Source organism: Bombus vancouverensis, chromosome 13 (assembly GCF_051014615.1).
Source record: "Bombus vancouverensis nearcticus chromosome 13, iyBomVanc1_principal, whole genome shotgun sequence".
Classification (NCBI taxonomy): Eukaryota; Metazoa; Arthropoda; class Insecta; order Hymenoptera; family Apidae; genus Bombus; species Bombus vancouverensis.
Genome location: NC_134923.1, coordinates 3,691,665 through 3,708,926, shown reverse-complemented (window position 1 = coordinate 3,708,926; position 17,262 = coordinate 3,691,665). Strand labels below are relative to the sequence as shown.

Genomic DNA, 17,262 nt, shown 5'->3' with positions numbered 1-17,262 from the left:
AAATACCAAAATACGATTCTACTTCCTTTACACTGTCTCAGCAATTAGTTACATCGATTAGTACAACTTTCTGTCTACGATCTACTGTGTGAAGTCTCGTGCAAAAGTGGAAGGAAGAAACTGGTGCATCGAATCTCCTCGAGGCGAATTGCGTTTTCATCTTTTTTTTCTTTCTCTTTCTCTTTTTTTCTTTTTACCCCCTTCCCATTACCGATCCCGAATCTTTTTCCTTCGATGCGAACGGTTTGACCTATCGAGGAGGAAATGGACAAGAATTTGAACGCGTCGGTGGCCCGTTCCCGAGCTTCTTCATCTTTTCTACGTTTTCACGGTATCTTTCAAACGCGAGATGTTTTCAGGAAACATCTGATAATTTCGGCAAAATTCTATTATCACGATTTTGATTGTGGAAGCTCGACGAAACTTTCGGGCCAGCGACTGAGATGGACAAGCCGACGGAGAGCTTCCATCGAGTAAACCGACCTGTGTAACCGGATCCTTCATGATCAGGACATCGGTGACGGTACCGAACATGCCAAAGTATTCCCTGAGCTTCTCGCTGCTGGTCTGCCAAGACAAGCCACCGACGAAGAGTTTGCCAGGTGCCGGGTCGCCGCCATTCGGTGTACTCCTGCCGGAGCTGCCGGAATGGCTACCGTTTATAGGCACCAGGGCATTGTGAAAATCGTGTTCGATCGCACCGTTCGCTGCCTCCATGCCGGCGCTGAAACACACATCGTATTCGTCGTCGATTAGACATTGCATGTGACTTTTATTCGTTGATATTTCTATCGTCGGAAGAAATATAAAATATGAAGGAGGATAGGGAGACAAAGAAGGAGAAAAATTAGAAGAGAAAAAGGCATGAGATTAATCTTAGTCGGAGGTTTCGGGTTTTCGTTGCTTGGTAAAACAGAATTTTCAGAAATCGAGTTTTCAGGGTGTAAGAATCGTCATTTTTAGGTGACGTTTGACATACAAAATTACTAGGTAATTGCACAGCAAGGGACTTGAAATTTCTCATACATACTTAGTTATTAGTGAAGAAAGCACAATTATCTTTAATATTACTTTAGCTATTATATATTTATCACGATACGTTCTTTCCAACAAAGGAAAGAACTTTTATTAGTTCATCAAGCTCGAGCGTATAAAAGAAAACATTTTCGAAGCAGCGTACAGTGATACACCCGGAAGCTTCGATTCTCAACACTCTCTCCGATTAATCTCGTTCTTTCATACAAACTTACATTCGGATAAATCTATGTAAATCTCGTTTGACATCGCGAACGATTAAATCAGGCCACAATAGCGTGAAAAAGGAAACGAGAAGGCCAAAACTGGAACTCGACGTCGTTACGTAATTAACAGCAGGTTACATTTTAATTACTGATGTAAGGCGAGTTGCATGGAAAAAAGAAACCTTTTCCACGCGACGGTTTCCCAACGGCAGTTTATTGTCCGACTCGCGAACCACCGGCTGGGCCCTCGTTTCTTCTTCGTGCACGTGTTTACGCGTCGCACGGTATTAAGCGTAACTTGTCCCTTACATTCTACGTATACATATGTACTCGAAACGCGTCGAAATGTTCCGAATCGACCCTCCTGCTACTTTTCTGCCCGCTCGCGCTTTCTGTGAGACGAGCTGGTGTCGCCCGCGAAATTCTCGTTTAAAATTAGTCGTCGTTTAAGAAAAGAAACTAAATCTCATCGTCGTTTCGTTTAAATCGTTGTGGAAAGCAGTCGAGCGATCAGTAAGATCAACGAATCCATCTAACATTACAATTGCGTAAAATTTGTACCATAAAAATCAAAATTAAAAGCACGTGAAGAAATAATGTAAGAGCAAAATTATTCAAATTCTGAAAAATCCACCGTCGTGAATCTATCGAATTATTAGGAAAATTATTATAATTAGGAACCGATAGTTCCAAAATTAATAGGTTCCAAAGATATTTGCTTTTACCGAGTTTTAGGAGAAACTCGGGTGACGCATTTTCTCTTTTCGTTTCAGATAATCCCGTTACTACTACTGCAAGCTTTCATGATCATTGGCGTGCCTATCCTGTGCTGTCACAGACTATTTGTCACTACGATCGATGTTCAGTAAGTTTAGCCCAATCAGATCGGATATATGTACATCCTACGCTGAAGGGTTCTCGTTAGCAATCCAACGATTACAATCAACCCTGGATCTAATAATCGAAATTCTTTGCACGTAGGATTCCGCCGGGAAATCGTCGTTTCGAGATAACGTCTCCTCCAGGATTTTTCGATCTACGAAATCCTCGGGTTCTCAAGGTAAGCGCCGCGATCTTGTATCGATGCACGATTTACATTAGAAAATTGTATTCAAGAAAATGTTCTCCAACGTTATCCAACGAATTCATCCGAAGGAAAAACATTTTAGCTATCATGTTTCTTTCTCCTTCCACTCGAAAGATTCGATTGAGCCGATAGGAATGCGCAACGTTATTTTATTTTCGCCCTTCCTCTCGTTATTATTCTTAACCGCCAATGATTCGTCGCCTGTCTCCCTACGAGCGCTACAATGACACCAACAATCGCAAGAATGGTAGTACTCATCCATCGTTGTCACGTAACAAACTATCAATCACCAGCTATTACCATCGCCTCTTGTCCTCTCTCACTTTCACCACATCTTAAAATTAAAGAAATCCCGAGAATTATCGTACAAATTCCTACATTCAGTCGCCTCTTATCACCCCTTTGGCCGTCTCTTTTCCCCCTTTTACTCGTTCTCACCAAACCTTAAGAAACCTGGAGAAACTGCTGAATTACCATACGACTTCCTCTATTCCATCGGTCCATTCAAGCTTCCGGAAACATAACCCTAAAGTACCGAGTAACCGTATAAGATGGCACGGGTAACGCGTCTGAATGGCAACAGAGCGCCCGCGAGCATTAAACCCCTGAAGTCCGAAGAAATTCGATCGATCGTCTAATCGACGATCCCGACTGAGCGAGACCCGAGCCAGTAGAAAGAGCCAGAGACGTAGTTTCCAGCGGTTATAACAAAGTCGTGGAGATGTACGTTGCCTTTCCCGGCATGATTCGTCGAGACCCGCTGCTCAACATTCGTCGGAGAGAAAGAGAGAGCGCAGGCGGATTGCGAGGGGGTTGGGGGGGGGGGGCGTAAAAGAGCCGCACGTTACTCCGATTCGGTTCTATCACCGCGAGGAACGTGGACAGAGCGTAGCGAGGGGTTGAAAGAGCAGAGGGAGCGGCGTGGCTGCGGCGCAGCGCGGTCTAGTGTGGAAGCTCCCGGGGGTGGAAAGGTTCCGAGGATCGCGCTAGGGAAGAAAGAGAAGAAAGGATGTTGATGTGCGCGTGTACGTGCACCCACAACCTAACAGGGGCAAAGGGAGAGAATGGTTGGCGAGAAAAGGAGATAACCTTCGTAACGGTTGCGGGGTGCGAGAGAGATGGAAGACAAGGGACGAAAGGAAGAGGGGCAGGAAGAACGGCGACTAGCGGTGGCTTCGATTCCGCGCGCATCCAAATAATTTATCAATTATCCCGAACCCATCTGGATTCGCGGTTGCCGTATCTCTGGCGGACCGGAGGGCAGCAGAAACAAATGTAACCTGTCGTAGTTCTCCAGAGAAGAATCGTCAGGGCATTTCGAAGAGTAAAATTTTCATATATCTTTAGATATTTTCGGCTTTAAGATTTGTCGATTCGGGAATGAGTCACGATTCATGGAGATTGTCTTGGCAACCAAGAAGAAAATGATTCGAGTTGACCGTTGGTTAAACTGGAAGGAAGCTGCGAGGAGTACTCGAACGAAAGTTTTGTCGGTCGATGGCGGTCGTGAGCGGATCGTTCCCGTCACTGTGGACGAACAGGCTAGAAAGAGAAAGAGCGAAACGAGAGAAAGAGGGGAGGGAAAGAGCAAAGTGAAACGGGGCGAGCCATTCGGGGCGAGGGAGTCGGCCAGTGGGGGACGCTAGGATGGATAGAGAGCGGGAGTGGAGGGTGAGAGAACGCGCAGCTGGTGGATCAATACGCCCCTTCGTACTTCTCTCTCCCTTTCGCAATGTTCCACCCCTGCGGTACGTCTATCGAGAGATGCGACGCTGCTTTTTCTCGTTCGCCGCCTAATTTTCGCGTAAACTCGTCTCTCTCACGTGCCATTCCGCATTAGCCGGCTTTTTCTTCCGCGCCTTCTTCCGGTCATTTCATTCTCATCGCGTCCGAATCCGCGTCCTTTAACCAACTAGACGATTCCTTTCTTCTACTCTACTGAAATTTCTCAAGATCCGTTCTTTCATCGATTTACTTTCTTTTCGATACGTTAGATTCCTTCGAGCTCCTTTCGAGCGTAGTCTTCGCAATTGGCAGAAGAGAGCGGGGAGGAAGGTCAATCACGAAATCAGACTTCCAGCCATCCAACCGATCGAACTCGTTCGCCTAAGAAAGACGCCTAAATTTAGATCCAACAGGCAGACAGGAACGTAACTGGTTGAAAACCTGCGTTACGTGAGATTCGAACGATACACTGTCCTATTATAACATCGTGTAATTATTTCGGCCCATTCTTCGCATACAATGCGATTTACGTTACGTATCCCGGTGAAGCTCGACTCTCCACGTGCAACTATCTCCGTTGTCATTCGACTTCATTGTTCGCGATCGAAGGAACCTTCCGATACAAGAAACTGTCGCAAACTTTACCAAGTTTCGTCGTTTCATTTCTCCATATATTCGCGATTCTTTCGGCCGCGTGTCCAATTCCAAGCAAGTATTCAAAGATTGGAAAATCGATCGTTACCGGTGACCTCTTCTCCATCTATCTCAACGCGTTTACGATAGACACGAGGGAATTCCTCAACGATTAAACATTTCTAGTCGACGTCGTGGCACAACTGGTGGTCGAAGCGCGGTGTTAGCGCGTTCCAGTCATGACCCCGATCGTTTTGCGACAGGCCGAAACGCGAGGTGTAACAGGAAGCGAGGATAACGGGCCAGGGGAGACGGAGAGAGTCAAGCTGCTGGATACGCGAGAACGGTTTCAGTATTTCCAGTATCGGTAAGCAGCAGGCTATGGCTGCGCGTAGTCGTCGTCCCCCTGATGGCCCTCGGCAACATCGAGGGTTACTTTCCTCCCATTCTCTGCCGCCCTTGTTCGGGCTGGCCGCGCACTTCTCTCTCTTTCTCCCTCTTGTTCTCTCCGAGTCTCCCTCGAGCCTGTACTCGGTCGCACGCGGAATATGCGCGGTTAGACAGGCGCGCACCAGCTACCCTTTCACCCTTCCACCCTCGGTGGCCCGCCAAGGGGCTCGAACCGGCGAGGAGAGGGTGCTTTACCGCTGTTGGTGGGACTACGAAGCTGGAGGAGAAACTCCCTCGGGTGGGGGAGGGACAGGGTGCGGAGGCACCGTCGCCAGCGAGCGATGCAGTACCGTCGAGACGCTCGACCGAGCGATACCGCCTTCGCAAGAGTCGAATCGACGCCGCCATCGGCGAAACGACACCAAAGCATAACACCACCAGTCGCCACCTTCGGCATCTTCCGTTCCTGCCTCTATCATCGTCGTCATGTATCGCGAGAACGATCGACGATCTTCGCGCGAATCATTCCTTCGCTATCGATCTAGCGTGCGAAATATATCGAAGACGCTCGGACGCTCGCGGGTTGCATCGCGAACAGCGAACCGCGCCAAATCCCGATCGAATCGCGGACCTCGAGGATGTCGAAGGAAGTAGGATCTTTCCGGCTGAAAGGACTCGAACCACTCAACCACTCGCCGGGGATATTGTCTTGTCACAGCAGTACGCCTTTAAAGAGTTACTGGTGTGATGGGACATTGTCCTCGTCTCGTGGCCATCGTCGAACGCAGTCTCATTCGTTCCAGTGTTCTCTGGATTCCAAAGTGGAAGGAACTCCGACAAAAGTGTTGGCGGTCTCTTTGTGTTTCGTGATAGATTTGCAAAGGTGGAGAAGCGGAACAAATAAGAACGATAGAGTTCATGGGATATTTGCAGGTATCGGAGGACAGGGAACACGAAACAAGAAGAAGAGGCGAAAGAAGCTCCGTAAATTTCGTGAACTTTCGTCTTTCGAATCTCGAGCGTTATCTTCGTGAAAGATTAGAGTAACTCCGCGTCCCTCGACAGGTGACCGTAACGGGCGAAGACTCTGCCAAGGTGTCTCTTAATTCTTGCCAGCGTGGATATCACGGCGTTTCCGGTCGATAAGGCAGCTTCCGGAAGGTGCGGCTACGATGGTTCATCGAACGACTTTCTTCTCGGTTCATGGAAAGAAGCGAGAACGAACGAAAAAGGAATTCTTCGTTTAAGTTCGACTAAAAAAAAAAAAAAGAGAAAAAAAACAGACGAAGCTTCCATTCGATATAGTCGCTCGTTCCCCTTCCACGAACAAGAAAGTCGTCAGAACTGTCCATTCCATCCATACTGTTCCCAAAACGTTAAAATCACTGGCACCGGTGGACCGTAGAATGGATTCTGAATGGAATCGTATCGTGATGTCTGAATTGGCAAGATGGCGATGTCAGAACGTTTCAGGTGTGTTTTCCTCGCGAACCAGCGATCATCCGTGGCCCCGACTTATTTTCTTCGATGGATTCCATTTTCCTATCCCCGTAAGGGTGGTTCTCGGAATTTAAGGGATTTCGTGAAAAGTATATTTCTTCGAACAATCGAATCGAACCTATGGATTCGTTTCGACCACGCCACACGTCGATAAATAAAGGCAATTCTTTCCGTTCTCGCGGATACGTAACAAAGTGGTTACACGCATCCGTTCTCGTAACAGAATCGTCGACGCATTATCGCGATCGAACAGTTGACGAGCTCGTCCACTTGGCCTAGTTCCGGGGTGGAGTAGTCCACACATAGTATCTTCCGTGGTTTCAACCCCGAAATATCTGCGGTCGTTTATTGAATAATGAATCAGGCTTGTTTCCATCCTCGACGCAGTGTACCGAATTAAAGCGGCGCCACGACGGGGCAGTGAAGAACTCGAACGGGGTCGATGAAAAGGTTAACGTCGGGTTTAGGTCGATCGTACGCCTTCTCTTTCCCTCCACTCGCCCCTCCCTCTCTTCCTCTAATCGACTCCCCTCTAGGTTGCTTGGTTTCCCCAGTTTCGATCAGAGTTTCTACTAGCGGCGACGTTCGATCGGTGTCCGAATGACGTACACGGATATGCTCGTAACTCACGTTCGACCCTAGTCTTTTGCCTAAACTCAAGTAATTTCCATTGCTTTTCTCATCATCACGCGCAATACGATCTCGCCACCGATTCACCCACTCTCATCGCCAACGATTCATCAGACGTTATAAACAACGAGCTATGGCACAATCTGGTGAACTCATCGAATCGGCAGATCTTCGAAGCTATTCACGAGGCTCGTTGTTCTTCGTTGACGAGTCTCAGGCCGCGATCACGAAACGTTAACGTTCGCTGGAAATTTCTGGTCCGGCTGCATCGAATCGAATCGATTTCATTGTTTCAGAGTTTCGCTGGTAATCACTGTACACACGGTACATCGACAACGTCGTTTAAGTACAAAAATACGATAGGGGGAGTAGTTGTTAAAGGGAGAAAAGGGCGGGAATCTTCCACCTAGACAGGAATACGCGTCTCTGTAATTATCGATGGCACGCGACGCTCGTTACATCATTCACCGTCTCGTTTTACTCTAGCGGCTGGATGTTACGGGGTTCCCTACATCGCATCCTATTAGTAACTCTGTACTTCGGCTACCCCTTGCAACCACCGCGTTGTCGTAATTTCAACGTAATCCTGTTCGATTCTGTAAAATTTAATCGATTCGAAAGAACGAATCTTCTCGGACGTTCCAAGACTCTGGCAAAGAAAGGAGAGAGACAAGAGAAGGGGCTGTGGAAGATGGAAAAGAGGCCGAGCGTAGGTTAGGGCATGCAGAAATCGCGGTAAGAATTGATTAGCCGTTGAATTAACGGGCGCGGCACGTTTGCGATTCGAGAGAGGAGGAGGCTTGCGAAGGTAGTCGTTGGGTTGGAGTTGGATTTCACCGGTGATGGAGGTGGCGGTGGTGGTGGTAGTGGTGGTGGTGATGCGGCGGTGGTTGTGGTGTTGGTGGTGATGGTGGTGGTGACAGTATTGGTGGTCGTGCTCTGGTCTCGTAGATGCACGTGGAGATGGTAGAACCTATGGTGGTTACTAGTGCTGGTGGTGACGGTGATGGTGTGGTAGTATGCCGGGTGAATGGGGTGGGCTGTCATTTAACCTTCCTGTCGGTTGGTAGAGGGCACAGCCGCTAGGCGGCGACACGTTTGATCGTGAGGAAAACGTGGTAGAGGGAGCGGGCACGGAAAAGGGGAAACGAAAGCTGCAGGTTATCCCCGTTCGTTACGGCAGCTATCGTCGTCGTCGTCGTCGTCGTCGTTGTCGAAGAACGCGTCTGTGTTTAGCCGGTTGTTCGAACATTGTGTACGTTCTGATATCCTTTTCAAGAATCGTACGAGAAACCTACCATCGAGATATAGAAGCGTCTACACACACATACACGTCTATGACAATCAGCGGGAGCAGCAAGAAGAACATTGGAAAAACCGAATACGCTCCGCCATGTTCATCCCCGTGAGAGACACCTTAGACAAGAGAAACCCCCATAGATGTGTAGAGCCTAGAGTACGCACCGTTACGCGCAGATGTCGTTGTTGTGTAGACATTGTTATAGATTAGATACAATCCGTCTTAGAGATCTATGTATTATATATTTGATATTTTTACGCGTATATGTATACGTATACATATATGTAGTATATATATATATGTATGTATATAAATGACGGAGACAGAGTATAGCTTTAGCCGAAAAACTGTTTCGTCTTCGCTCTAGATACTCGTTGTATACTCCGCTTGATATTATGTACATGGATACACGTATCTATTTACAAACGTGCGCACGCGCTCGTCCGCATATATTTCTCTCTCTCTCTCTCTCTCTCTCTTTCTCTCTTTCTCGCTCTTTATGTGTGTTTACACGTACCGGCGCGAGGCAACATTTTGATCGATTTTGTTAGAATCGAAGTATACGCGTGTTCCCTTAAGCTTTACGATGGTTCGTGACGCGTTTTGAGAAACAAAATATCCATAGGAGAAAGGCGAGCGAACAGAATCCCGTGGCAACATACAACGCGCAATTTGCATGTATTGCGCGTTGCAAATGACCTATATGCAGTTAAGCGATGCAAACACGTTACCGTAACTCTATATGTTAAGTATCACTGCCTTTTGCGTATCATAGAACTGCACACGTAGATTGTATTATATCTTTTATAACTATCGCTGGCAAGAACGATCTTACCACGCAGAAACTAGTCTCGTCGAGACGAATTCAACGTTATAATCGGTTCTTAAAAAATTCACGAATGTACTAGAGTATGTACGAATAATAGTAACGGGGGTGAATGTTCAATAAATCGAAACAAAGTTGTTTCAATCACGAATCTACCTCGATGCTTCGATTTCCTGACCCAGAACAATTTCTCTGACTTATCTGACGTCTCGATTCGCGCCAATAACGGTCAAACGTTCGACAATAGTTTTCCCCGGTTCGATTCTACGAAATATTATCCACGAAAGAGCGATTATCAAGGATCAAGGATATAAGGAAGAAGAAAAGTTGGTCGGAACGATCGGCCAGCGACAACAAGAGGTGACTCATTTGCAAGTTACACGCATAAACGTCCATTAAAATAATTGCACTGTGCCGTGATCGAAAGGATTAAATGTTACGCGTCACGAAACAACCCCTACACTCGGTTCGTTTCAATTTACCGCTATCTCTCTTCTCCTTTTTTCTTTTTCCTTCTTTTAAAGAACGACCGAGAGAGCGGCTCAATTAATTTTAATTTGGACGATATTAATTTTAATTAAGGTACGCAATTAACACGAAACACGTCGTCAGCGGGTGTCGTCGGTGACACGGTGAGACCGGATGGAAATAAGTTGGCTTTAAAGTCTTCGTAGCGAGACCTTCTCAAGGGGGATACGTCGATTAGGGCCTAACCCTCGCCACTCTTCTTTCGTACGCGTGTTGCGTACGTAAGTACGTACACACGCACACGTACGTTCTGCTGAACGTGCTTGTGTACGTGATCTATCGGGTCAGGTGTACGACTAAACGACCGTACACGATTATAGTCACACTCTATGCATTATAAATCGCAGATGCCTAGAACACGTAGGTAAACGTTCATAGATAAACGTCCATCACTCTACACTTTGTATTTGTGATTGCACGGATAAAGATAATTGCGATTGATCGGAAAAGTATTCGCCCACCCGAGTACTTTACACTCGGTTCTTACAGTGTAGTTCTTCGTTTCACGATCTTACTTTACTTCGTAGCTATTGGACTATCGTTGTGGACTAGAATAACAGGTATCTTTTAGAAACGAAGCGGCAACGTATCTCCAGGATAAACTAAACGCGATATATCAAAAATAAGAGTAAAACCGGCCCTCGGTTGTGATTAAGTCTATGTTCAAATTTTCCTTCTCCGATAGAATTCTTTTAGATTTCCTCCCTCGCTGTTTCCTAAGTTCAGATAAAACATATTGAGAAACAAGAGAAACAAGAAAAAATATTCTCAATTTTCCCTTACATCTTCGCTGTCTAACGTATAAATGTAGAAAAGTCGTAGGAGTGTTGCGACGAGCATTACTTGCCTAATTCGGTCGATCGAACGGTACTATTGTTTTCTTTTTTCTTTTTTCTCTTCCACAGTCTTCCGCCAACTGGCCCTCGCGATATTCCTCCCAGAGTTTTCTCCCTCGGTTTGTGTATCCAGCACCCATGTTATTGGATCAATACGTGTAGGGTTAGGTTCCATTTAATCCGCAGGGGGTGCCCTCGACAGACGGCCTATGGAAAACATCGTACCCTCCTACGTCAAACCTCCTAAACCACAAGCACTGCCATCAACGGGGCTCCTTCTGCATCGCACAGGCGCTTTTGTATATAAGGACGCGTCCGCGCAACTCCAAAGCGGAAAAACAACGCGATATATCCGCCTCAGAAGGGATATCTTCTGTTCGTTCTCTTTGGTTTTAGCGTCGAATTAGTTATTGCTTAAACCTTTCGGGACTAACTAGCTGGAGACTGCCAGAATTTAGAATTAGAATTTAGAAAACAGAAATTAGAATTTTTCTGTGAACACCGAAATCTATCGGGATTTACATACGCACTATGTGGAAAAAAGCTGGAGAGAAGAATAGCGAGATGGCATGCAAGTAACTGATCAGAGCAGCCTGCAACGCTCGTAAACATAAGTAAGGAAATGGAATCTGATTTCGCTCCACTCGTTTAATATAATAACAGCTACTTTAGTTTGGATATTTTATATTTAGGCATATTTGAATATTCCATTGATGGATAAGAATCCACATTGTATGCTTGAAATGGGCGCAATTAGTAGATGTGTGTCCGCTTCGACCAATAATACTCTACAATGAAAATTGCGTGTGAGATTGAGGCGAGTTCAATCCATTAGGATAAGAAATGAATTTGCATTCGTCCTACTCCGCTTCTTTTCAACTCTGCGCGATAGTATTCCATTAAAAATGAGAGCGCTCGCTTATAGTACTTTTAAAATTACAGTTTGCGTTAATTTTTAGCTTATTATACTCTGCGCTATCGTTGAAAAAAAAGGAGAATTCATCTGCAAAGAATTAAGAATTGAGAATCTTGGCATTTTGGAAACGAGTGAAATAGCGAAGCGCGAGAAAATCGTTCTCTTCGTGAAGATATTAGAAGAACGATCGTGGCAATCTCGCCTTGAGGTTACGGGGGTGGATAAAGCGAAACGAGCAATCAGAGAACACCTACTCTTTCCTTTAACCCAGATCCCAACGATAGTCTGATCGTCTCACCGTTAAACACCCCCATCAAACGCGATTTCTGTCCTCGCGATTTCAACAATTTTCTCTTCCACCTAATCCTGCCCCTTTTCTTTTTAGTCTTCCTAATGGTCTTCTATTCGCCTGTCCCTGTTGATCAGTTCAATCGCAGGTTCCTTTTCGAATCTTGTCAAACGTCTACGTATATCGGTAACGATATCGCGGACGAGCTGACACGGGAGGAAAGTCGTTTGCGTGTTCGAAAGGTGAGTCGAAGCTGCTTCGCGGCATCGCTGGCTGGTTCCTCGATCTAGGCCAGCCTTGTTACCCGAACAGCCCATCAACTCCATCGGTTTCGCGTACTAACGAGCAGCTCTACACCGAGCGCGAGTTTCCGTTCGTCGTACTGGAAACTTCGTGTGCTTCCAACATGCTCCAACTATCGCGAGGAAGGAAAGAAAAGCTGGAAATCACGCTTCCTCCGAACATTCTTTCTCTCATATGTCTCTCGTCATTCGTCGATGCAATTAATCCTCCATCTTCATACGTTATAACGAAGTCTGTTTCATTCTTTATAATTTTAATGTCTTTCTTTCCTTTGGTAGATATTTTCTTGAAACGTTAAAATTCAAGATAGATCGATATCCGTTTCAAGAACGTATCGTTTCTTCCTTTTTCTCATATTTTACGTAACCTGCGTGTTACCCGGTGGATTTGTGTAAGGTTGTGTGTAAAATTGGACTGTTACTTGATGGCTATTCATCCGCACCCAGCCAGTCCAATTATGAAGAAGCTTTCGTCGCGATCGGAGTAGAGTATTCCGGTAGTAATAAAGTATCGCAGGAAAAGGACGCAGAACGTGTAACTCGTTGTTAAAGAACGCGTAGTCTAGAGGGTCGCCGTTTCGTGCAATCGGGCTATCGCGTTTTCTCGTCTGTTTGAGGCGGGCGTGGTCCTGTTTGTATTTAATTAATCACCTTACCACGATATCATATCGCGAAAACTGCTATACCAATCCTTTTTCCTCCATAATCGACCGAAATAAACTCGCCGGAACGTAAAAACTCGTGATCACGGAAATTGATCATACTGGAATTCGTAAATATCAATTAGCCTATGCTCCGTAGAATGAAATTACAGAAACGACGCTAGAGAAAAATGATAACGAAGTGTTTCAAACGGGAATGCGATATTAAAAACACTTGTTTGCCTCTGGAAGAGAGAACATTCGCTTTGGATGATGTCCTTGCAATTATAGATTCAAATAGGTATATATCATTAAAGTACGTACAAAAAGAATTGTCAAATATTGAACATGTGAGAAGATAAAGAAAAGGAAAGAAGAATGTAGAACAAGAGATAATCTATTTACGTATACAAAAATATTCATGTAAAAAAGAGGATCAAGAATTAGAATGAATAACAGTGATCGATTCTGACGTACGTACCTTGCAGGCCGCTATATCGTAGCGAAAGGTAGAATAGAAAGACGGTAGAAACCTTTGTGGTAGTCGGTAAAGACGATTTCTACAATGCTCAAAACGTATTGCATTACCGACGTCTCTCCTATTTCGATTTACCGAGTAAGCAAGCGTTTGAAACGTAGTTCTCGTTTCTACCACAGCTCATTCAAAACGGAACTACATACGCATCCTCTACGCGAAGTAGGAAATAAGGATACTTCGATTTGCATATTTAAATACTGCCATCGAAAATATTTCTCTATGATGCTCTATTCCAAGATCACGAACACGACCACTAATTTATTAATCCTGCCTTTTCTTATCTTCTTCTTCAAGCATATTATGTCGATTTTTTCGCTAAAGTTACCATTATAAATCAATTACAAACTTTTAACGATGATCTCTTTTACAAAAAGAATTATAAAACCAAATTTTCAGCATATAGAAAGAGCCAGATTCACGCAATGGTCAGTTTTCGATACAGCAAAAATATTGAAAGCAATTTCTATCAATTTCCAGATAAGTAATTAACTAATCCAGATAATTGATTCTCTCATCGTCCATAAACGATGTGTATCGAGGAACTGTCTGATTAGACATTGCCCTCGACAAGAGAATCGCATTTGCGCCATTACGCGTTACACGAGTCGTAACATACATACGTACCGTTTATAACAGACTCCTCTTCCATGCGTTCGAGAAAGTTCGTTAATCACAAAACTCACTTATCGTACAAAGAATCGTCTATGTCGTGTCGAGGCTACTTCGCATGCAGGATTTCGTTCGGCATCTTTCGTAAGATCGAAAAGGACTCATTTCCGATGCGATGCGGCGTGACGTGTACAGAGGTTCTGCTCAATCACTCGTCTTCAACCAGCACTTTTCTCGACCATGGAACACGACGCGCTATCGCGACCATCTCCCTACCCAATATTCACTCACGATCGTCCAACCCCTGTGTTTTTCCGACTTTTCAAATTCACTTGAAATCTTTCGTTCCCTCCGAGAGGAAACTCTCAGCGCAGCCTCGGCCAGCAATCGTCATCGTGACTTTTAAATTAGCTTCGAAAAGACAGAAAATTAACGATTATCTTAAAAATATACGTATATTCTTAAGAAAGAAAGCAAAGAAGAAACAAACGGACAACAATTAGTATTCTTAACTCGAGTGTGTAAAGTTTGCGTGTGCAATTTAGTTGCGTAACGAGTTTCGTCGAAACAGATTTAACTGAATCTTTTCTGTCCGTAACCACACACCCCTGGCCATAATCGAGAGAAATTAGAGTGGCGCCAATCATCTGTAACGTTGACTAGCATCTAATAGATTTACCGATAAACAACCGGTTCTAGCAATTTAAATCGGTTACCAAAACTGGTCGATCAACCGATTAATACTCGTCTTGATTGACCTTCTTCTGTTTCCTCTACTCGCGTCTCGATAACTGATCGAGCTTCTTACTTTGCGCTCCGCTTGTACGCTCTCTCGTTTTCAACGATTTTATATCTACTAATCGCGGCCGAACAGCGTGCCAACTAAAACGACAAAGATTGATTTAACTGTATTATATAGAACGGACGTCTACCATAAAAGAAACAAAATGAAGCTTAAACGATCGTGATTGATCGCGTTCGTTTATTACGGATACAATCGGATAATAGCTGTCGGCTGTAGCACGAATAAGCGGTAGAGAAGTTCGCTATCTATCGCAGAGTGAAAGGTGAACAGAGACGATGCGTTGACCCGAGTTATCAGCTGGTTTCGATGTTGGATACGTCTAACGGTGTCTAGCAATCTAGGTCGGTCCAGGACGAGGTATCACCTTTTCCTCGTCTTGTATTTCAACGCACGCTTCTGGCTGCTTTGCTTAACGATTATTCTACTTGGGTGCGCGATAATGGAGAAAGAAAGAAAGCGAGATAGCTTGCTGGTGCATTGTGCGAGCAACGGAGAGCAAGAATTGCAAAAGAGGAGAGCAAAAGAGGAGAGAAAGAGAGAGAAAAAAGGCAAAGAAAAGGGTGAGAGAGAGAGAGAGAGAAAGGAAAAAGGGAGTATACGAGAGAATCGATCGTCTCGTATCGTTCATATTATTGTACATACGTAGTACGCTGTTTTTGCTGAGTAAAAGTTCGCATATCGAGCAAATTCGCGGTTTTTCTAACCAAGAATCTAAAATTGCTGCACGGCAAAGCAACGAACGAATCGAGAAAGCAAAGCCGGCAGGAAGTAGCGATGGGCGTTATACAAGACTACGAATATTCGAAGAATTTCGAACATGATTCGAATATTTGCAACTCTTCGTCTTGGAAGTCTCGATCTTCTTCAGTCTTCAAGGTCTTAAGTGTAGCTTTAGAGTAGCGGAAATTATAAAGACGAATAACATAAATAAACGTGTTTATGACAAGTCGAACGTTCCAAACCTTCGTCAACACCTCATGTTGATGCACTATTTGGACAAAAGTATCGATTGAAGACGCCAGAAAAACATCGAATACTTACCAAGCTAATGCAAAAACTACCGAAATTCTGCAAACTATCAAGATATTCCAACATATTCGAGACATCCAGGAATTCCAAGACTTATCGAGATTTTCAAGAGATCGTATGCTTCGATTCGTGTTCAAAGTTCCACGTTTCTTCAAACGTAGCATATGCAGATGCGATGCGATTCGAGGTGTTTTGAGATCCCATCGCTACAGGCAAGTGTAGCAAGTAACAACACGGTGTATACTGCTATGGACGGTCCGCAGCCCTTTCCGTTTGCCTTTCTCTCTTTACCTGATCATTGATCAGAGAGTTTTCGGTAAGTAGGGACTCACGAGAGACAATACAGCACCGGGTCCCGGTCACCGTTGGTCCGTCGTTCGTGTTCGCACTTGGTGGTCCAACGTCGGTTCACCAGGACCGGCGAACAGGATTCGTACCTGCATCCTTGAAAAAAAGAGAGACGGAACAGGGGTTCTCGGGTGAAAAGGCTCGTGCTCGGCCTCGTGTGTAGCCCGGCCCGTCGCTGCTCTGCGCCTTTGTCTGTCTCTCTAACTCATTTTCCCCTCTTTCCTCTGATCCTCTTCCCCGAGAAGAATCGTGGAAAGCCTGCGAAAATCGTCGATGCTTGTTTTCGTTGCGAAAGACAGTGTGAATAGAGACTCGAGAAAAAAGAAAAACAGAAAATGGGTACTGTGGAAGGAAAGAGATATCAAGGGGAGGCTGAAGATACGATTGGACAAAACGGTTAGGAAGAGAACAAACTCGGTCGAGAGAAGGGTATTTCGTCATTTAAACTCGTTTCTGACTATTACGCGATCTCTCGAACCGTTTGTGGACACAGCAAGATCGTTCGACTGCTCGTACAACACTAATGTTATAATATGCCTACTAACCAAGGGGATCGGGAAGAGTTGCTCGATCTTAGCGATCTCAACGATATATGGTGATCTATGATTATATATCGGTGACACGACAATTACAAAATTTATATAAGACAAGAAACATTCCTTTTTTTCTTTTTTTTCTTTTCTTTTCTTTTCTGGTGGAGAGCGGTGTTAGAAAAAATAGAGATGAATGATAAAAATCTAACGACGAGTAATAGTAACAATATAGTAATTACATCGATATATAGATATATAGATACTAAGAAAACACTACTCGATATATGACACTGAGAATTAATGAAATCGAAAAATAAAAAGGACAATCGCTCTAGTTTATGTATATGTGCGTGTATATATATAAATATATATATGTAGAAAAAGAGAGAGAAGCGACAAAATATAGTTTCTATGACAAATCTGCCGCACTACCAGATATATCAATAGTCTCGTCGCACTAAATTACCAGTAAGGGCTCTCGCAGGTCAAAATGAATATTTCAACTACAAGCGATATTTATATACATATATAAATGTGTGAGATATGTATATGTTAC

At 44.6% G+C, this 17,262-nt stretch overlaps 2 protein-coding genes across 6 annotated transcripts in view; one reads left to right on the top strand and one right to left on the bottom strand.

Moving 5' to 3' along the window:
* msi (RNA-binding protein musashi) overlaps window positions 1–17,262 on the bottom strand; it is a 99,701-nt gene that overhangs the window by 19,408 nt on the left and 63,031 nt on the right. For 3 of the 4 annotated variants that reach the window (XM_033343602.2, XM_076623701.1, XM_033343609.2), the window contains one exon: window positions 484–724. In XM_033343602.2, the coding sequence (XP_033199493.1) occupies window positions 484–724 (241 nt within the window). Of the gene's footprint in view, window positions 1–483; window positions 725–16,157; window positions 16,240–17,262 lie in introns of those variants that run through there. The other variant, XM_076623702.1, reaches the window with a different exon arrangement.
* LOC143303490 (uncharacterized) overlaps window positions 1–17,262 on the top strand; it is a 54,290-nt gene that overhangs the window by 24,166 nt on the left and 12,862 nt on the right. Inside the window, exons 2-3 of one of the 2 annotated variants that reach the window (XM_076623704.1) lie at window positions 2,015–2,106; window positions 2,223–2,301. In XM_076623704.1, coding sequence (XP_076479819.1) covers window positions 2,015–2,106; window positions 2,223–2,301 — 171 coding nt within the window. Of the gene's footprint in view, window positions 1–2,014; window positions 2,107–2,222; window positions 2,302–5,858; window positions 6,238–17,262 lie in introns of those variants that run through there. The other variant, XR_013059870.1, reaches the window with a different exon arrangement.